We start from the raw sequence: 21,469 nt of genomic DNA, 5'->3' as shown, positions 1-21,469 counted from the left end.
AGGCGCAGGCCCTTGCCCTTGGCCTAGTTGAACTCCACGAGGCCGGCAGTGGCCCACCTCAGGGTCCCACCCTGGCACACAGAGCGGGTTCAGAAGAGAGCTGCTGCCAAACGTACTGTGAATCCCCCCCACCCCAACACGTGGATCTTCGCTGCCCCTTTGCACATCCACAAACACCTCGCAGGGTGTGCCACGTGCCGGGGAGCGCGGCTGCCAAGCGCAGGACCCGCTCCAAGACCCATCAGGGCTTGTTCCTTAGGAGACACTCGTTCGGAAAGCAGCCGGGAGAGCAAGGGGGCTCGCGCTTACCAGTCCCAAACCCAGCGCCCGGCGAACGGGAATAAAGAGATTGAATTTTCACGTGTATCTTGTGAAATCTCTGGGTCTGCCCTGCACTCTCTGAAGACCAGGCTCGAAGGCAGCTGACGCGGATTGACACCCCTCTTGCATTCCGAGGTTACGTGAGACTGAAGGGCAGGCTTTGTGGTACGATCCATCTGCTTTTTGCTAACGAAGCCTTTCGTGACTCTTAACCGAGGCCAAACAGCATGGTACGAAAGGCCTCTACATTATTGCCTCTGTTCCTCTGTAAATCAATCCCAGAAGTGTGGGATCAGAGCCTATTTATGGGGTTTTCATTAGCCAAACTCCCCCAAGACTCTAACAGCGACGAGAACTAGAAGCTCCTGGCCCCACACCTTCCGCTCTCCTTGGGATTCAGCATTCGGGCAATGACAGCCCCTTTCTGTGAGACTGAGGATGGTCACTTGAGCACGACCTTTGCCCGAGAATGTTTTTACTTAGGCCTGTGTCAACACAAACATGTCATGAGAAATAACAGCTGGATAAATTAGGCTCAAATAAAGTTAATTATTATTCTCACGCCCTAGTTTGCACCCGGGGATCTGCTGGAGATACATGCCAAGGTCACTTGCAGATGATGGTCTCAAACCTTCTTCCTAGTTCCTGAGAGCCTGGAGACAAGCAACGACGGATTTCACGGGCAAACCCATGCCCTGGATTTGATCTGCCGTGGTACAGAGACCTTAGTTTCTGAGCCTCCACTGAGCAGGTGACTTGGGAGGTCTCCCACTGAGCTGTAAATCTTAAATCCTGTAGGCACCACGTACACGTGTGGAATGAAAGGGAAGTCGGCTTGTGATTTCTTGCTGGTGAACAGACGGAGTAAGTGAACACGAGATTCACGTGGACGGGAACAAAGCTCACCAGCTCCAACTCTTACCCACAGCCACTACAGCCCAGATAAGCGGTCAAGGCCCTCTGTGCCCTTTCCTAACGCCACCCAGCTCTAACACTGCAGATGAAGGTAAGAAATCCCACGGCAGGCAACAGCAAACGCACGCTCCCAGCGCACAGAAGCTGAGGAACCAAGGTTTCACCCTTTGACTCAGGGGGGTTCTATCTCTGGACTGATTTGTGTCTACAGCCAGGAGGGGTAAAATCATTGGGCGCTATAATCCCAAAGCCCAGTGAGGAGTGAGCTAGCCATGACTCCTGAATGCCACACAGCCGTGACACGTCAGTGGCCCACCTGCTCCTCTGTCACCTGCCACCTGCTTCACCATCTTTTGTCACCTGCCCCCCGGGAATGACTTCCAGAGCTCTCCCAAGGCCAGGGTAGCTGGTTTACGGGTCTCAACTACACGGAAGTTTTAGTACACGGTTCACAGAGCCAGGAGACTTGATCCTGTTTGATCTAGTTCCTTTTCTGTACCTTTGAGACAGTTACCTTTGGTGACATCTCGTGCCAAATGGCCAAACCCACACAGTTCAGGCTCGTTTTCCAGAGCCCAATCGTCACTTCTGATTACAAACAAAATCCACGCACTGCAGAGGAAGCCCGTACGTGGTCTCCTGGCAGCACAAATCGCCCCAGCGTAAGACAAACAAGATTATAAACCTCCCTCTGGGAACAAATAAGCAGCCAACTGCATGTTTCAGATAATCTTTATCTTTCTCTCTGTAAGTAAGCAAATAGTTTACAGTGCAAGTTGATTTCCACAGAACAAGGATCAGACTCCAAACACCAAGAAACAAACAAAAAGGTTTTCAGAGGAACTCACAAAGAAACAAAGCAGAAAAGAGAGGATGGAAGAGATCATGAGAACCAGCAGATCCATGGGAGGGAAGAGGCAAGCGTGGGACAGAGGATGCCCCGTTCCAGCTGTGAGGTGCAAGTGCCACACCAGAGGCCGCCCCACCAAATCACATTCTTATACACGAGAGAGATTCCAAGTAAAACACAGACTGTCTCTGTCGGCATCAGAACAGAGAGAGGGTCAGGGTGGGAGTAGTGCTAGACAGCCAAGGAGGTTGGAGATGGGGATGGGTGGCAGAATAAACCTCTCTCTACCTCACATATTTCTTATCCTTCAGAAAACCACTCAGGCTTTGTTTCAGCTTTCAACTGGCCTGGGACTCTGGTCCCCTTTCAGTGCCCAGAGGAGGAAACCACCTGACGACAAGCCAGCAGGATCCAGCAGCACGCTGGAGCAGCGCTCTCCCTAGGAGAGGATGGTCGTGTTGCCACCACTCTGGCTTCAAAGCTTCGGGAAGGGTTACAAGGCACACAGGCACGTGCCATACCTGTCCCCTTAAACACGTGAGACCAGTTTCCACAGAGAGACCTCACCGGTCCTAAACTGCGGCAAACAGCTCACGGCCAGCGACCCTCCCGAGTACCAGAGCACCAAGGACTAAGCTGTGGTGGAGAGGGAAAGGTCTCAGCTCATGACGGGACCCCTCACGTTCCCTTGTATAAAGCCCACGCAGGGCTAAGACAACGGCCCCTCCCAGCAGAACGTAAAATCTGTCTCCACCCACCAGTGCACCCACCAGTGCGCAACCCCACGCCAGCAGCAGCGGGTCTCCCGCCAGCGCTTTGTCCCGGCTCGCCACACTTCGGCCCCAACACATTCAAGATCTGGTAACTTGGTCACTAGCCAGATGCTCCAAAGGACTGAACTTCACCTCAGCGCTCTCCCCTCCCCAGCGACATGGAGATGCTTTTCCTCCTACAACTTCCAAAACTCCTCCTACAGCTTCCCTGAGTGCCTCCTTCAACCCCCCGCCTTAGCAGTGTGCAAAAGACCCTTCCGCTCCCCGCGCTGCAGCAGCCTGCCAGGCGAAGACGGAGGGAGACGGTTCCTTCCAAACCCAGCTGACACCGTCCCTTCGGTCAGCAGAAAGCTAAGAGTCCAACAGCCACACCTCTCCTCTCTCTCCGAGCCAGTCCCTTCCTCCCTGCGTGCTCACACGGATTAAAAGCAGGGTTTTCCGAAGGGACACACCCCCCATGGCAACAGCCCACCGTGAAGGACAAGCTGCTGAGCCTGGGAGCCAAGGAAAAACTTCTCACGCCACACCGAAGCACCGGCTGCTGCGAAACTTCTTAAGCAGCGTTCCAGGAAAGGAGCAGAGAGATTCAGAACCGAGATGCAAAGGTTTCCTTCAGCCATTTCTCCTTCCATTTGGATGGGAAAGACTTCCCTACCAATACGCAACTGAGACACCAGGGAGACACCTGCAGCCAGAAGGGTTGTCCCGGAAACTTTATGGAGTCACATGAGAGTAACCGCAGTTCCCAAACCCCATCTCCTGCAGGAATAGCAGCTTCTCCCTGGCACCCAATTTACAGCTAGCCTTTTGCCATGAAACGCTGCCTCTGACCAGGGCAAGGACAGGGTCAGAGCGGTTTCCAAACCAGAGCCAGGAGCAAGGGAGTAACAGAAGAGCTAAAAACGGTCTGATTTCTAGTGCAACCACAACAATGGACAATCCCTTAGACATCTTTCGCTCAAGGTTTGTGGTGAGGGGAGAGAAGTGAGCTGGGGGGAGGGATGTCCAAGCAGGTCCCAATTAAAGCTTTAAATGACAGGGAGGTAAATGAAGTGATTGTCCTTTTGGTCTCAGCTGGATGTGAAATGCAGGAATGGCTGTGACGAAGCAGCACACAGCAGTCCTTAGATCCAGTGTGTTTCTCTTGGCAGAGGTAAGTGCTCTCCTAGACCCGCTGAATTTCAAACAGCTTCACGTCGGTGTCATACCAGATCGGGGGATCCACATTCCTGCGAGAGAAAGACATGATCCACTTCACTCTCTGGGGCCTGGTACACGGCCTTCACAGCCAAGATCACAGGAGCTGCCTTCACAGAAGGCCTACAACTTTGCAAAAGAGGAAACCACTAGTTGAGAGACAATGGGCGTTAAAAGGATGACGTATCTACAACATCTCCCAAAGCCAGAGCTCTGCATGAAATGTCTGTGCCATCCCCTGTACACAGCAGCAGGGAACAGAAAAGCTGCCAGTTCCTGAGCAAGCAGTACTCCCAGAACAACTCCACATCTCCTGCTCAAAGTTTTGGAGCAGCTGATTCACCCTCATCTCTTCCAAGGGAAGAGCATCTTTCTATCCTGTAAACACAAGACAATCCAGAGCTGGACAAGTGCATGCAATTCTCTCTACAGGCCTCCCAAAAGTTTGGAAAAGACCAAGCTAGACTGCACCCAGCTGGTTTACCTCAAATAAATAACACCCCACATGTAGGTCCGGAACCACATGGCAGTACCCGAGTTCGCCTGGTACTTGCGAATGAGGATGGGGTGAGGGACAGGTAGCAGCCCCACCAGTGTGCCATGCTGCAGGAACTTGAGGATCTCCGACTCATCCGTGAGACCCCTGCAAAGAGACAAATAGGGAACACGTCCCATAAACGCCTCCAAAACAGCTGCAGCACAAAGGATCAGTGTAAACAGACTCAGAGCCAGCGACTGTGGCCACCAAGAACACAACACTCCCTCCACTGAAAAAGAAATGTTAAGAAGGGATCAGGCAAACAAGTAGTTTGGCCAGCAAAATAGTCTGAGACCATGATGGTTTCAACTGTACTTTACCAGGTTTCTCCTGGAGGCCCCTCCACATTGAAACTCTGCCAACTTCACACACTGCACAGCCCCTTCCCTCCAGACTGTACTCACTTGTCAATGCAGATCTTCTCCACCTGAGGGACCAGCACCTGCAAAAGCCGCATGATTGTCTGCAGGGGAAGCTTGGACTTCCAAGACATCACCTGCAAGTAGGAAATCCCACAGGGACATCAGTGCGCTGCATTCCTAGGTTTTTCTACAACAAATGAGGTTTACAAAACCCACAAAGGCGGTGGATGAAGTGAGTGCACAACAGCAATACAATAAATCCCGGAGCACTAGAACTACGAGCCACTCAATGAAACTAGCAGGGCGTTGGTTTACAACGGCTAAACCCAAAATACTTCTTTGCAGAGGGTAGTAAACTTCTGTAGCTTTGACCACAAGTCAAAGACATTTCCCCATGGGAAAATCCTGCTCGGGAGGAGTCTCTGCTTTGGTGTGGGGAGGGAGGAAGGCCTTTCTGCCACAACTCTTTTCCTCGTTATTTACTTCCTCTGCCCAGATTCCCTTACCCAGTCAGGAGTTGGGGTCCACTGTCCACTGGAGGACGCACTAGAGAGACGCCTTCGATCCCGTCGGGGATGTGACAGCTCCTATCAAAACAAAACAAAAAGCCAATCACTCAAGAGCGAGAAAGACAACCCATTTTCTGCTGACTTCTCCCCCCAAACTGTTCCAGAGTACTGCTGGAAACAGCATCTCAGCCTGTTCCTAGAACAGCTCAGACGCACAGACCCTCACTCACTGAAACCATATGCTTTCACCCAGTGAGTGGCAATATTTGATGGCGTTAAGCTGGAGCACCCTGGTGCAAGGTCACAATTCCAGTCACCACTGCTGACACCCTGCTGGAACAACCCACAGTGGGAGAGTTAAAGTGGGACTGACAGAAGACTGTTCAGGCATGATTCTTTCTTCTAGCACAGAGATTCAACAGCCAAAGGCCACAGCTCTTCAGACCTCTGCGTACCGAGTACCTCTGGGATTTCTGGTGCCCATCCTGGAACATCTTAAAGGCGTTTTTCCAAGGGTGGGCTGTCAGCAACTCCTACCTAACAACCCCTGCCCTTTAAGGAGCGATACACTCACACCCCCAGACATGAACACCATCACTAGTTGCTTTTTGGAAAGCCCTGGTCAAAAGCCCATCACCCTATTCTCTTTTAGTATTCTTCTCACCATCACTCTGCTGTGATTTCCCTTATGCCGAAGATATTACTATCACCCCGGGCTTTCCAGGTCTGCAAAGGAAAGCTCCAAACATCCATGGTGGGAAAGAAGAAAACAACCCTTTAGAATCACTATCGATCTCTGCACAACGTAAAAACGGAGAGGCTTTTCTGACCATTCCTTACGACATCCTAGAGCTGACTTTTCTACCAAACAAACGGGAGCAGCACCTCCTTCCAGGAGCCATCCTGCACCTCCCCAGGCATGGGCTCATTCACGTCACCTTCGCAACCCGAAGGGCAGGCTTGGGGCAGAGCCGCACTGCAATCCACTGGAAGCCGAGCGCGCTGTGCCAGACCCTTTCCAACTGGGGAAGAGCTCAGACCAGCTGCTGGACACAAATGTAGTGACCCACGATCACTTTTCATGGGCTGCTGCGAGAAGAAAACCTTTCTTCTGCGAGTTCTCAGCAAAGACCTCACCTAATGGCAATTAACAGTGGGCTTAAGACATCCTGCTGACCGTGGGCCTTCACCTGGTACCGGGGAAGGGCAGGAAGGATAAGTAAAACTGGTCCTGGGATAGTTGGGAATTCTGTTCATTCCAGTTTATTCAAAGCCTAAACAGCAATATGGTTTGGCAGTGTTGGCAGCTACAACCTTACGGCTCAGCCTGTTCAGCTTCAGTGCCATGTCCTCATCAAGCTTCTAAAAATGAAATTCATAAAGACATAAAAAAACCACGAGTTTCCTTCAGATGACCCCTTTCTTCCTCTTTCCTCCCCACACTCCCACAGCCCTCTGTCCCCTCACAGCTGCCATCCACACACTGGCAGCCAGCTGACACATTCAGGAGAGGTAAGATGGAATTACACTGAAATACGAAGGCTGTTGAACGTTTCACGAGACACTTTTGAAATGGTTATGACTGATAAAAGGAAAACATTACAACAGATAAAGGAAGGAAATTAAATCAGTCATAAGGGTGGGTATCCTAAAACTTCTCCAGGATCTCTTATTAATTTATCTTAACTCAGTAGGTTGGAACCAGACACCGTTCAGACAGTCTGAAACACCCCAGTCTCTGGCGGGGTGTGTGCTGGCCGAAGCGCCATGCGACAGCAGTGATGATTCCTCCCACAGCATATCCCACACCCAGTGCTTTACTGCCTTTCGCCTCCTGTCTGCTTTTCAGCCCCCACCCCACAACCATTCAGACACGCAGATAGCATTGCTGGAGCCAGGTGGGGCAGCTGATGGGTCTGAGACCGAAGGCCCACGTGCAGACCACAGGCAAGGAAAACAAACGGAGAGGATCGGGATGTAAGGGTAGATCTAGGAGTCTTCAGCCTGCTCCGCTAGACTGCGATGCCTTTGCAAACATCCTCGTTTGCACAGCGATCCTGCAGCACCGTCTCAGTCAAAATTGCGTCAAGAGGAAAACAGACCAAGAGATTTTTGTAATACCACCGCAGTCCATAGCAGCCCGTGAGGAAATGCACCATCCCATCTGTGCTGGTCTTAGTTGGGATAGAGTTAATCTTCACAGTAGCTACTACGAGGCCGTGTTTCAGTTGTGCCGAGAATAATATTGATAACACTAATGTCTTTAGTTGTTGCTAAGCAATGTTTGTATCAATTCAGGGACTTTTCCAGCTTCTGATACTGCACGTGTTCCCAGCTCCTTCTCTACAAGAGGCTGGGAGAGGAGACAGCCAGGACAGCTGACCCAAAGTGGCGTCACGCTTGGTATACAAGGTGGGTGAGTGGGCCAGGGGCCCTTCTCAGGCTTGGCCTGGCTCTCACTACTCAGGGACTGGCTGGGTGTCAGCTGGCGGGTGGTGAGCAGTCATATCATTTGTTCTGTTTTCCATTATTTTCATTACCTATTATTAGTAGTAATACTAGTATTATTAGTATTTTTTAGTATTACTAGTATCATTATACGGTTGGACTGAATGATCTCTAAGGTCTTTTCCAACCTAGTGATTCTATGATTATTTTATTTCATTTATTTTCAATTATTAAATTGTTCTTATCTCAGCTCATGAGTTTCCTTGTCTTTTCCTCTGATTCTCCTCCCTTCTGGGAAGAGGGAGGTGAGTGAGCGGCTGTGTGGTGTTTGGTTGCCGGCTGGGGGTAAACCACGACACCAACCTAACTCATCACTTCCTGCCCAGTTTGCCCCACACCTGGTGAGAGCTGGTGTGTCAGTTTGGCCATTCCAGAGAAAACTAAGAGAGGAATAGCTGGGAAAGTTATACCTTTCCCCAGAGGGCAGCCATGCCTCCCTGTGCAAATGGATGCAGTGTTCTCACTGCAAATGGAATGGCTCAGGGGACAGTGACCGCTCAGGCAGAGCGGGAGGCAGTGCTAAGCGTATAAATGTGGCCTTGCTGGAGGAGAAGAGGACGGGCAGGACAGCCCACGTCATACACTTCCTACAAGGCAGCCTGGTGGGTTTTACACTGGACAGGAAAGGACATGGACTGAGGAGTTAACGGAGAATAACAGAAGACTACCGCTCCACTGAACTTGGAAAATAGCTGTTTCATAGCTCTTGATGGGGAAAACTAGTAAATGCCAGAAGGCTGACATTGTCAGCAGAGCCAGGACGCCAGTGCAGCCTTGGTTCACAGACCGCAAAGCTTCGGTCCCATCAATGTGGCCAAGCAGCCGCCACTCCGAGGGCAGCATCTCAGCCAAGCCCTCATGGGAACACATTTTTCACAACACCAGCTAGCCAGAAGATTCTGGTAGACTTCTCTATCCCAGAAAGGAGGGAGAGGAAAAAGAAGCAGCAGTCAGAAGCCTCCGGATGAGGAATACATCCCTTTGCAATTACGCACTTGCTTCTCTATCAGTAGTTTCCAAGGTGGAGAAAGCTCACTCCTCTAGTGTCCTACCTCTTGTATCACTAGCACAAACATGAAACACCCAAGATGATGCAACAGTACTTCTGAAGCACCCTGTTTTCCAGCACAGCCCGTGTGTCTGTACCGCCTCTAATATGATGCCTTTCTACAGTCGGCCAACCAGATCCCTCCTTCTAAGTCCCCCATTTTGCTCATTTCGCACCCCAGACCTTCCCTACAGAGCAGAGTCCGGCCTTACCCCGCTCCAGGGCTCCCCGTCGCTCGCAGCTGAGGACAGGTTACCCTCTGGTGGAGTCTGAGAAGAGTCGGGCTCCAGCGAACGCATGGTCCCATCCTCTGATACCTGCGACTTCTCTGTGAGCTTGTCAATCCCTGTGTTCAAAAGAGAAACAGATCAGAAACGCAAGTGAATTAAATCACAGAATCTTAGAACGGTTTGGGTTGAAAGGGACCTTAAATATCATCTTCAATCCCACCCTGCCTGCCATGGGCATGGACACCTTCCACTAGACCAGGTTGCTCCAAGCCTCATCCAGCCTGGTCTTGGACACTTCCAGGGATGGGGCATCCACAGCTTCTCTGGGCAACCTGTCCCAGTGCCTCACCACCCTCTCCAGGAAGAATTCCTTCCTGATATCCAATCTAAACCTCCCCACTTTCAATTTAAACCCGTTCCCCCTTGTCCTGTCACTACAAGCCCTTGTAAAAAGTCCCCCCCAGCTTCCTTGTAGCCCCCCCAGGCACTGGAAGGTGCTATAAGGTCTCCCCAGAGCCTTCTCTTCTCCAGGCTGAACACCCCAACTCTCAGCCTGTCCCCATGGCAGAGGGGCTCCAGCCCTCGGAGCCTCTCTGTGGCCTCCTCTGGACTCGCTACCACCAGTCGATATCCTTCTGGTGTTGGGGGCTCCAGAGCTGGATGCAGAACTGCAGGTGGGGGCCTCACAAGAGCAAATACACTTAAAAGCAGGGAGTTCTTCTCTACCCTAAAACGCACAGACACCCTGTGCATCTGCTGGCATCTGAAACACACTATTTCCCCCGGGAGAAGCAAGATCTAGTCACGATCTCACCATCCCAAAGGAGTTCATTTGCCTCCCTGTTGTAAAGAGGAACACAGGTTCACAGAGATACAGTTAAACTGAGGCAAAAGGTCAAGATTAGGACAAATAGACACATGGACACTAAGACTAAGAGGAGAGAAACTCAAGGTAGTTTACTTTGACTTGTTTGTGATCAGCTTAGGCAAACTGATCTGGAACTGAGAGGCAGTAAGTTATTCACAGATGTAAACTCTTAATCTCTCCCACGCCCAGTGAAAGGGTGAGTCCACACCGTATCTCAGAAAAAACAAACCTCTCTCCTGTTACAAAGGTAAAGTAAAGCTCACCTGGAGTAGCCACCAAACTTGTCTTCAGCGTCCCTGGTCAGCAGGACGCGAGCCTTCCATGGAGACCCCATCCTGGGAATTGGTGCGAGAAATAGGCTCAGGAGTTCTCTTCTTGCGCTGCAGACCTTTCTGGATGGACTGCGAGTCCGTCGGTAAGTTGGCCAGCTGGTGAAATACATTCCGCTTGCGGATAACAGCATAGACCAAATTTGAGTTCCCTGGGAATCACACAGCAACAAAATGAGCAGAGGAGGAAGACAGAGAGCTCTGCCAGTACGGTACAGCTCAGTGGGTACACGAGGCACGACCGTGGAGACCCTGCAGGCACAGAGAACCACACTTCCACCCACAAAGGGGATAGCACAAGGAAGAAAGAGACGAGCTCAGTATCCTCTTACCCATTACAAAGCAGTACAGGAAATTCAGTAAAATCCTTCCCAAGCTGGAAGGCTGACAAGAAATTGCTTAGAGGCTGACGTTCAAACAACTGAGAAGAACAAGGATAGTTTATGCCACATACTAACACCTATTTCGGAGGAAAAGTTTGTTAGCCAAGATTTAACCTTTCTCCATCTTCAAAAGAGCTCACAAAACAAACATTTGAGGAGAAACAGGTTTGAAATAGGAAAGGCAAAAGGTCAGAATTCTTACTGTCTGCAAGGAGGCACAGAACAGAATGAAACAATCCCCTAAAATAAAACACGAATTAGAGCCACAAAGGCTGTTTCAGGATCTGGCAACTCCCACTTGCTAGATTTCTATTAGGGAAGCAGAATGGTCATTCTTGATTTGCAGTTTCAAAGCAAAACATCAACTTTTGAGCAGGGAGAAAGAAGAGCTCCAACGTACTATGCGCCCTTGCTCTATTATTTCCTTAAGGTAAAAAGGTATTATGCTTTTAAGAGGGAAAGGAAATGGCATTTCTGGGAAAGGCAGCAATTGCTAGAACTTTGTTCTGATGAGGCTGTTTGGCCTTCAGCTCCAGTGACCTGTCAGAGCAGACTGGAGAGGCACTTTTAAATGCTTAAGAGGAGGGAAGTTGGTTTGTCCCGTCACCTGCACTGCCGAGCAACGCGAGCGGTTTCACAGCAGCATCCAGCCAGTCACACCTTAAGCGTTACACACTCACTTTCCCTTCTTCCACACTACCCAGCTCATCTTCAGGCCTGCAAGAGGCTGAGGTTATGCTGATAATTAGCTGCCATCTCATTTTGTTCTAACCCACCCTGTCTGGGTCAGGACCTGACACCGATTACCTACTAACCCCACTTCTCAATCCTCGGTAAGTCTCCATGCAGCTGGTTTCTACACTTCTCCCCTTCCCTCACCTGTCTGAACTTTCTCTGAACTTCCACCTCATGTTCTCTTGCACTGCACTAAGGCAAACCCACGGAATACCGCAGTCAGGCTCTCACCATCAAACTGGTACTGAATAATGTTGTTGAAAACTTCCAGCAAGAAGAAAACGAGATGGTGGTTCTGGACAGCAGAGAACAGGAACCAGGTGGTGGAAAAAGCTTCCAGGAGATGCAGTAACTTGTTAGCAGCCACCATGGAGAGAGATTTCAGGTACGGAGACACTGTGGAAGGCAAACAAATGAAAACTGGAGAAGGAACCAAGATGTATTTCTGTGATTAAAATGTTCTAGAACTGTTGCTCTTACCACCTTCCCACCCTGCACTCTGGGAAAGTGTCACGGAATAGCTGAGCCCAACAGACACAGACACATTTCCATAAATAAACCAAGTTAAACAGAGATACTGCCTAGTAAAAGCAGGCATTTCTGCTTGTAGAAGGTCTTGTTTTACACTAGTGACATCACCTCTGGCACGCCTCCCGAGGAGCTTACACAACTGGAGCCACCTGGACACTCGCTGAGCCCAAGGGAAGCCACTGCCAGCACGGGGAGGTGGCACTCCCTGCTGCAGAGAGACAGCACTGCCAGCCACCCTCACCAGGCCTGCTGGCAAATGCCCTCCTGCCACCTCAGGAGGGTTCCAGGGACTCTGTCCCGCTCTGCCCCGCCTGACCGAGCCCAGGCACTAACCCTGCAGCAGGCACCGCCAGCACGGAGCAGAAAGGATCGGTTTCCAGTGGCAGTCATGGACACTGGTCAGTGTTAAGGGGCAGAGGTAGGAGCACAGGGACAGGGGAGCGAGAGCAGCCAGAGCTGTCCCCTTGGTGAGCTGTGGTTTCACACAGTGCTTACCGTTCACAACGATGGTGAGCAGGCAGTCAAAGAGAGGCTGCAGGCGCTGATGCCCACTGGTTATGATCTTGTGAAAGACCTACGGTAAAGGAGGAGTTCTTGAGCAAGGTACTACCTAACTGAAAGCACCCTCTCAACCAAAACCAGTGCCACCCCCACACTAATCGCTTCGTGACACCATTCCTTCCTAGGCAGGGCCCGGCACACTCCACAATTACACAGGTGGTGAAGGCTGCTCTCACTGCAGACCTGCTCTCCAGGAGTATAAGCTTTCATTTACTAGGAACCCTTTGGAGACATGATTAGGGCTCTACCACACTGCAAACAGAAACTGACTGTAAGCTGTTCCAAAACGCACAGGCAGCCCGATACAAAAAATAAACCACCAGGAAGTAAGAAACATCTTTGCCTCCAATGGATTTTGACTCTGAACCCTAGTGATAGCTGCTTGAAATGCCACAGAACTAATCATTACACATTTGATTTTAGTGCAAACTTCCAACTCAAATGTTTGTACAATTTTTCTTAACTATACCCTCAGGCATGGAAAGATTCAACACTCCTAGTCCTGGCCACACTCTAGCTGGAATGCCTGTAGGAGAAGACCTGCAGCATAATGAAATACAGAGGTGATCCAAGATTAATGGAATGTAATAGCAAAACACATGGCATCAAGAAGTCCTGGCGGGCACGTTTCTTCCTAATCCTCTTAACAGGAATCTCCTTTTGGAGGTTTACCGGAAGTTGCTGAGAGATTCTTCTCTGGCAAACGAGCACCGACGTGGCAGAAGGGTACCACCGGCGGCTGGTACCGCAGAACACGCCGCTGTTTGTAGGCAGCACTGTGGCCCGCAGCAATACAGACTGAAAGATGAACGAAACCCTGCAGCAACCCAGACCTGGAGGGTTGAGCTCGGTATCACTGTTGTTCCCATTCTGACAGATGAACACACAACGCTGGTTGCCTGGGACAGAGCCAGCAACGCAGTCACATCTCCTGCCTTTCCGACCTGCCAGCAAGTCTGGTAGAGACCACGCACCCATCCCACTCATGCCAGTCCCAGAGTCCTTTAGACACCAGTCCAGCACCATCCAGGATCCCGTTCTTTGGGATCAGCTCATGCGGCTGGAATTGCATCTCATGCATATGCACCCTGCCAGACACATCACCTCAGGTTAACAGTGTGCAAAGATCCTGCCAGTGCTGGATGCACCCCACAAACTTCCTAGCTACTCAGTGGGCTGACAATCTAGGAGGCAATCGAGTACGTTGAAGGAGGACAGTTATTTGTGGAGGTATGAAAGAGGAGTTAGGAGGCACAGAAAAGTGCTGGAACTATACTCACTATGATGAGCAGATCTGCATGTGTCCCTGTGAAGACAGGGATGTCCATAGGCACTCGTACAGAATACGGCTTGTTCAGTCGAACCCCGAAGTTACGCTCCCCACTGAGAAGCAGGAGGATAAAGACCCCAATGTGCATCAAGCCCACACGCGCTGCAGGAAAAAAACACCACAAAAACAGCCACACATCACAGTGAGGCCAGTGGACTCCTGAAGACAGAAGGGCAGTAAGGAGGGAAGAGAAACACTATGGGACTGAAAGAAAAACTGCACGGATCAAACCATCCTAACACATCCCACACAAAGCTCCCTCCACTGCCAGTACCAGCGTCTTTCCCAAGCACATCTATGGGGCCAGTACAACTTAAGTCTTGGATAGATCATGCTCTCCTTCATTATGTTCTTCATATAAACCCATCAACATAGTAGGAAAGATCTGACTACTTCTTTTCACTATGCAGTGATGGAGTTATGCCTGATTTACACTCAAGGCAAGAGGAGATTGCTCATTTCTCCCTCTTCATGGGATCAGGGACACAGTTTTCAACATAAGGACTCAAAACCAGTTAACACATCCTAAGGATCTCCCATCCCTTTGCTGTGGTGTGGACCATGTCATGCCTGTAGTCTGTTACAAGCATTAAAACTCAGCTAACTGAACCACTCCGTGCCTGCAGAAGGCTAGGAACATGCACTCAAGATGCTGCTGCATCTAAGTGGTAGGGAGGAAGCATCTGAAAAACACTGTAGCTCAATTGTCAAGCACCGATCATCCCAAATATTGAAAATAACCAACTTACATTGGTCTGCTCTGGCATCATTGAGAAAATATAAGATTGGGACAAGGATGTCCAGAACATCGCTGCTCTTCAGCACAAAGAAGAGGAATTTCTGGAAGAAAGGGGAAGATTTCAGACAATCACAACCATATTTGGTTTTCTGCACCATCCACAGGACTCAGAAGAGGTAGCCTCCAGCTAATTAGTCTCCCAAAAATGTTAGAGAGGCTGGTGTATGCACCAGCTCTTCAACTCCAGCGTTATTGGTAGAGTTGTTATAATACCAGCTCCAGCATTTGCCCAAGCACTGACCTTCCGGAGGCGCAGCCTCGCTCAGACCCTGCCCAGCCCACGCAGCAGGGAGTCGTGCTGCTGAGCAGAGTACTACAGAGCCACTGCTAAACACTTGCCCACAGCCCTTCACCCAGCTCAGCCCAGCCAGCGCCGCACCAGGCTCCGGACAACAGGCAAGGTGGGGCAAGGCTCAGCGAGAAGCACATCCACACCTTGTTGAAGTCACAGAGTTTCCAGAAGAGGACGAGGAGTTCCTGATGGAATTGGATCTTCTTGGCAGAGTTTGGCAGGTAGGTCTGGACCAGCGGGTTTGATAACAAGCGGGCCACTCCCTTCAGGATGAACTGGAAATCCTGCCGACAGATCCGGAAAGAGACTGCGGTGGGCCCAGGGCTAATGCAAACAGCATGAAATCAGACAGGAAATAGCTCAGGACAGGAGCACGTTACCTCCTCCCGGTGTATTCTTGAGAGGTAATTCACAAACAGATTGTCTGGTCCGGGAGGCTGCATTCAAAGAAAATGAGTGACAACAAGGTTTACTTGGGAAGTCAAAGTGTAACCACCGGCTCTGGGGGCTGATGTCTCTCGTTTCAGCTTTCCTCTCCGAATGATCCAGCTTTAATTGCTAGGAGACAGAGCACCTCAAGGAACAGTGAAGTCAGGGGTTTTTCACTTACACGCTCCTGATTCAAGTCAGTGACCAAGACCTAGTGGGTTGGTCACATACAGCTGTTTAGTGACCTACAGGAAAGAAGCAGGACTGGGCCAAACTGCAAGGAGAGGAGTGGTGCTGGTCAACATTCACCGCAAGCTGGTGGAAGGACCACAGGGAGCCCAAGAGAGCAGCAAATACAGCCCCCAGTGTCACTCACATCCACATCATCCATGGCCGTGCCGGTGGTGGTGCCATCCACGGTAGGACTGGAACTGGTGGAGCTGTCGTAGTCCAACGTGACAATCAGCACCTGGGCTGCCTCCTCTACCAGGGGCTCACGGTAGTCAGAGAAAAGCAGGTGATTGTACGGAATCCCATAACCCACCGGGTCGTAGGCACAGACGATGTTCAGGAGTGAGGTGAAGAGTGGGAGTGCATGTCTGGGGAGGAGAAAACATTCTCAGAAGGCAGAAGCAGGAAGCAAAAGGTGCTGCCTTAGGGAGGGACAGTCATCTCTCTCCCCAAGAGTTTGGGGTCATGACAAAACACTGGCGTCTTCTCTAACCTACAACAGTGGCCCATGGCTGAGCAGCCTAGAGACAAGAGCTGACACTCCAGCTCCCAGCTTCTCTGCTGGAATACAGCTGGGAGGGAATGGGAGGTGACAAAGGCCGTGTGGTCTCCCAGAGAAATCCCATGCAGCAGTGTGAAAAGGGGGACAGGGCCCCAAAGCTCTAGACAAAAGAGCCTGCCTTCAGTCAGGACTGTGGACTCCAGTGGGAGGTGTCCCTGCCCACTGCAGGGGGGTGGAATTAGATGGTCTTTAAGGTCCCTTCCAACCCCAACCATTCGATGTGCTCTCCCCCAGGCGAGCAACTGTCACCGGGGAGCTGCAAGTCCCAGAGGGGACAATGTCACTAGAGGGCAGCATTCACCCGCCGCCAACACCACAAACCACCCACTGCACCGTCAGGCCCCTAGCTCCCCCAGGGAACAGGGTCTACACCCTGACACCTCCCACAGGACAGGGATCAGTCCCGCATCAAACTCAGTGAGGGCCACGCTCGGCCTCTGGTTTTGCTGCCCTTCAGCCTCACCTGTTCTCCGTAGAGCAGAAGAACTGCACCCAGGGGTTGGCGTTGCTGCTCTCCGAGGAGGGAGGCAGGTACATGGCCTCAGAGAAGCAGGTCAGCAGCAGCTTAAGCAGCTCTGTTCTGAAAGAAGGGAAGGAGAGGCCTGGAGCCATTCAGGAGCAGGGACTGGGCACAGGAGACACAACCACTTACCACAACAACATGTAAAGAAGGCTCAATCCCATCTAGAAAGTCCTCCCCACAGAGAGCTAAGCCTGTTTCATGTCACAAGCAACACTGCGGCCACAGGCACAAAGCTCAGCAGAACTGCTGCCTTATGGAAAGAAACACAGTGCAGAGCTCCTAGGCATTCTCAAAGCAGCAATGTCTGACACACTCCCATACCACATCTCAAAAAGTTATTCAAAAGGTCTGCTGGGGCTTTTGGAGTTTTTTTCTTTCCTTTTCTTTCTTGTTTCCCCTGTGCTGCCAGTGCTGTTAGCTTAGAAAGCAGCAAGAAGAAAGCCTCTTGGGAATTACAGACACCCAAGGAGGCAATGAGCCCATCTCCCCCAGATCTCCCTCTCCTGAGCCCAGCTTCTTTCCATTCTGCCTTTGCAGACCCTCTTACCTATTCAAGTCATGGATGTAGTTAGGCTGTGGAGAATGAGCAAAGCCCACTCCTGCCTCCCAGATGTACTCACAGCTGTCGATGGAGTGGATATCTTCTGCTGTGTCCTGTGGGAGAAATAAGAGATCAGAACACAGAAGGCAAGAGCAAGAATTGACAGCACTCCCGGTATCCAAGGCCGTTCGCCCCCTCTCTCTGACAATAGCCAAGACACCAGCAGAGAAGCATCCCAGCACTCAGGCTGTACACACCAGTCCCACCCAGGGAGCACCCCTGACAGAGGGCCTCTCATCGTCAACAGGTACTAGCACCACGCAGAGTGAGGCCCTTCCTCCAGCATGCCAAGGTGCAACGCTAGCCACCTCCACTGGGAAGGGTCACTCAATGCCAAAGGATCCAAAATACATTCTGTTCTCATTACTGGATGCATCACCACCTCCTCTGCTTTCCTCTGCACCTCCTGAGACACAGCCCAGGTCAGGGCTTTTCTTTGCAGATCAAAGCACCACACAGGGGTTCAGTCTCGCTCCACACCTCCACCCTGTCTCAGAGCACGTCACGTTGAGTTTACCCACGTAACGGTGCCTCGCAATGCTGCACCCCAAAGGCAGGAGAAGCAGCAAATTAATCCTCATTTACAACACAAGCGGCTACGACTGTGACTTGCTGTTCAGAGGGTAAAGCAAGAAGATGACTGCAAATACATTATTTCTCCTAGTCAGAACCCTCCCAGCCCCTCGAGAGCTGCTGGCATGACTCCCGAACTCTTGCTTCGCAACCTGAGGAGATGAACCACGGCACTTTGCCCTTCTCCGTCATGGTCACTCAGGTCAGGGCAGCTTCACAGAGACAAGCGGCCATTGAAAACCACCAGCCAACCTTTGAGGAATGACCAGGAACGAGGGCTCAGACGAGTATTTGCATCAAGTGCACTCGGCACACTTTGGCTGTCTCTTTTCTGGGGTTTAATTAAGCAAATTCTACCGCCTGCCTTTTTTTCTCCCTGCACTTGGAGAAAGCAGATCAGAGGACTGTTTCTAATTGCTCTGGGTTCCCATTGCATAACCATAACCCTTCCTCCCTCTCACAAAGGCACTGATCTCAGGACAAGCTGAGGGCAACCAAGATGCACTTCCCACCCCAACCACAACTCCCACAAAACCAGCATGTTGAGAGCAGCTACTGCTGACAGAGTCTGGGCTTGTCCTGCCTGCCTTATACTTTTACAGATAGGCCAGAGCCCACCTGCTGTCAGGTTTCTCATCAAGCTCCTCAGAACAACTCTTGCTGAGATTGGATTGCCCAACACCTCCCTCCACAACCAAATCTTGAACATCTCCTGCCAGGCACAGGCTTCATGGAAAGAAATGCAATTACATCCACAAACCTGCTTCTACCATGTGCGACCAAGCAGCAACACCAGGAGGAGACAGCAGGCTACTAGCCGTCATGATAGCAGTTTCCCAGGCCCAAAAAAGCAGGTGCTGATGTCTCCAAAAACCTCAGCCTTTGCAAGCAACTGATAAAACACAGAGATGCAGGCACTGTGCATGACAGAGGGATCCTCGATTTCTAGCCACAGTTCCAGGGCTGACTTCAATAGGAGGGCAAACAGCAAAAGAGTAAGTAACTCAGGGGTATCCTCTGCCCTTTCCCTCCCAGCTCTTACTCTTCCTCTTTACTCAATTCTCCTTCAGCAACTATCCACCATAATCCATATCCCTGGGGCCATATGCTGCTCTGCCATGAGCGTGAGGTGGGTGTACCCATCCCTCTGCTCCTAACCCGCAGTCAGACCCCAGAAGGCAGGTCATACCAGATCCAGAGAGGGGAGACAGCGAGGGAAAGACTACAGAGGCTGCAGGCAGCAGACAGGCAGCTAACAGCAAGGAACAGAAAGCATTCATGATCTCATTGTCTAGTTCTACTTGCCCAGAGCCCTGCAAAACCAGGCTGGCCAATGGAGAACACACAGATGTAGCTGGGGGAGCTCTCCCAGGGAAAACTGTTAACCCCATCCCAACTGACAGCACAAGACAGGTCCAGCTTTTTCGGCCACAATCCCACTTACTCTTAGCACATACCCATGTGGGTCTGATCCAGCCTCGCCCCTTCATCCCAGGTGACAGATTTTAACCCATGTTTGTTTTTAATTTACTTCATAGAATCATGGAATTGTTTAGGTTGGAAAAGATCATTAAGATCATCAAGTGCAACCATTAACCCAATACTACAAAGCCCACCACTGAACCACGCCCCTGAGCACCACATCTACACATCTCAAATCCCTCTAAGGGATGGTGACTCCATCACCTCCCTGGGCAGCCTGTTCTGATGCCTGACAGCCCTTTCCATAAAGAAATCTTTCCTAGTATTCAATCTGAACCTCCTCTTATGCAACTTGAGGCCATTTCCTCTTGCCCTATTCACTCATTGCTCGGGAGAAGTGACTGACCCCCACCTCTCTGCACCCTCCTTTCAGGGAGTTGTAAAAAGCAGTAAGGTTCTCCTAAGCCTCCTTTTCTCCAGGATGAACAGCCCCAGTTCCGTCTCCATAGTTATAACAAAAAGGAGGGCTGCCCACTTTTGTTTATGGACTGGACCTACAAGAAAAACCACAGAGCCATCAGTGGGGAGAGCGAAGGAGATGCACCAGAATCTGGCCTTAGCACACCTGGTAGGAGATGCCTGCTTCAAGGAACTCCCCAGAAGGACAGTCACCATAAAGATCAGAAGACATTTGTCTTTGCTGCAAGGATACAATAAGGGAGAGGAGGTGGAAAGACACAACAGGGACCATCTACTCACATCCACATCACAGCACTTGTGACCAGGCAAACCGCTGCTTCCTGCCCCAGCCTGCACCACAGCACCAGTGAAAGGAGCAAGGAGCTAAAGGTCTCTCTGCTCTGAGGGCAACAACAGAAGGGCGGTTGTTTGCCAACTAAACCACCTTTTCCTGAGGGGCGAGCTGTAGTGCAGGCTAAGAGCCACCCACTCCAGCTGAGACTCAGCTGTCTCAGAACATCTGTTTTAGAAGGCACAAACACCACACAGAGAAGGCAAAATGTTCATCAATATTAGTCACTGTGGGCTCAACTTCAGCGACCCTGCATTGTCCTGCCTGCAGGAAGCTGCTGGGGTTTTTCCAGGGCACACCCCACCACGCAGCACATCTACCTCTGTGCAGATTACGTCATGATTCAACTTACCACCGTGCTCCTCCGGTGGCTCTGCACAGTGAAATCGGGACAGAAGAGCAGATCTGCGACAGCAAGGAGCAACGACTCTGCCAGCGGCCGGGCATTTTCATCGTCTTCATCCCCCTAAAAGCAAGAAACAGGAGTATTGTGAGCCTAGGGCTAGCAAAGAGCACACAGTGACACCAGTATGCCACAGTAAGAGAAGATACCTCCCTGTGTGTGCTTGGAGAGTGTAAGAACTTACAAAGGAACAAGAAGGAGAAACACAAAACCCAGCCAGCAGAGGAAAGGAATCCCTCCCTGGAGGGTGACGGCTAAATAGGAACAAGCTCCTTAATAACTGAACAGACAAAGGCCAACAGAAGAGTAGCACTGGATCTTGCCACATGGAGATGTCTGACTAACTGAATATAAAAGGAAATAAATAAAAGAAAGAGGGGTTTACTGTCATGAAGCAGGGTGATTTGCATGGTGTGCTGAGACAGCAATAAGAAGCAGCCAACCAGCAGTGATAAGGTGTAAAACCTCTCAAAGTCTGGAGGTGACAGAATCAGAAGAAGCCATATGCACCACGCTCAGCGAGGGGCCACCTCAGCCTGCCATGGCAGAGCAAGCGCGACAGTAGAGGGGATTTTGCCATCTCCATCTCAAAGCAATCACTCGCATCATGCATGGTTACTCCTCTGCAGCCGTTGCCAGGGGAAACCTTGCCAGATCCTGCCTGTCAAAGAGCATCCTGGATGGGAGGCCTTCCCCAGCACACACTGATGCTGGAGGGAAAGGCAGGGAACGGGAATGGCAGGAGCTTATCTGTCTCAAGCAGGCCTCTGTCAGCCTGCACACGACACACGGCTCTTAAATCACAGCAGGCAGCTAACAGAGATAACAAGCCTGG

General features: G+C 50.9%; 1 protein-coding gene across 1 annotated transcript in view; it reads right to left on the bottom strand.

Annotated features, from left to right (window-relative positions):
- Positions 1-3,334: 3,334 nt before the first annotated feature.
- HID1 (HID1 domain containing) overlaps positions 3,335-21,469 on the bottom strand; it is a gene marked incomplete at its 5' end in the record, with an annotated part of 22,623 nt that continues 4,488 nt past the window's right edge. Inside the window, 17 exon segments of the mRNA XM_010159226.1 lie at positions 3,335-4,088; positions 4,541-4,699; positions 4,999-5,090; positions 5,463-5,543; positions 9,234-9,367; positions 10,383-10,421; positions 10,424-10,600; positions 11,798-11,962; positions 12,593-12,671; positions 13,939-14,090; positions 14,738-14,828; positions 15,223-15,363; positions 15,460-15,516; positions 15,885-16,107; positions 16,765-16,881; positions 17,372-17,478; positions 20,584-20,697. Of these exon segments, the coding sequence (XP_010157528.1) occupies positions 4,025-4,088; positions 4,541-4,699; positions 4,999-5,090; positions 5,463-5,543; positions 9,234-9,367; positions 10,383-10,421; positions 10,424-10,600; positions 11,798-11,962; positions 12,593-12,671; positions 13,939-14,090; positions 14,738-14,828; positions 15,223-15,363; positions 15,460-15,516; positions 15,885-16,107; positions 16,765-16,881; positions 17,372-17,478; positions 20,584-20,697 (1,992 nt within the window).

The sequence above is a fragment of the Eurypyga helias genome, unplaced genomic scaffold (assembly GCF_000690775.1).
Source record: "Eurypyga helias isolate BGI_N326 unplaced genomic scaffold, ASM69077v1 scaffold9579, whole genome shotgun sequence".
NCBI classification, from domain to species: domain Eukaryota; kingdom Metazoa; phylum Chordata; class Aves; order Eurypygiformes; family Eurypygidae; genus Eurypyga; species Eurypyga helias.
Note: the sequence above shows the minus strand (reverse complement) of the source record. Positions and strands in the feature narration are given on the sequence as shown.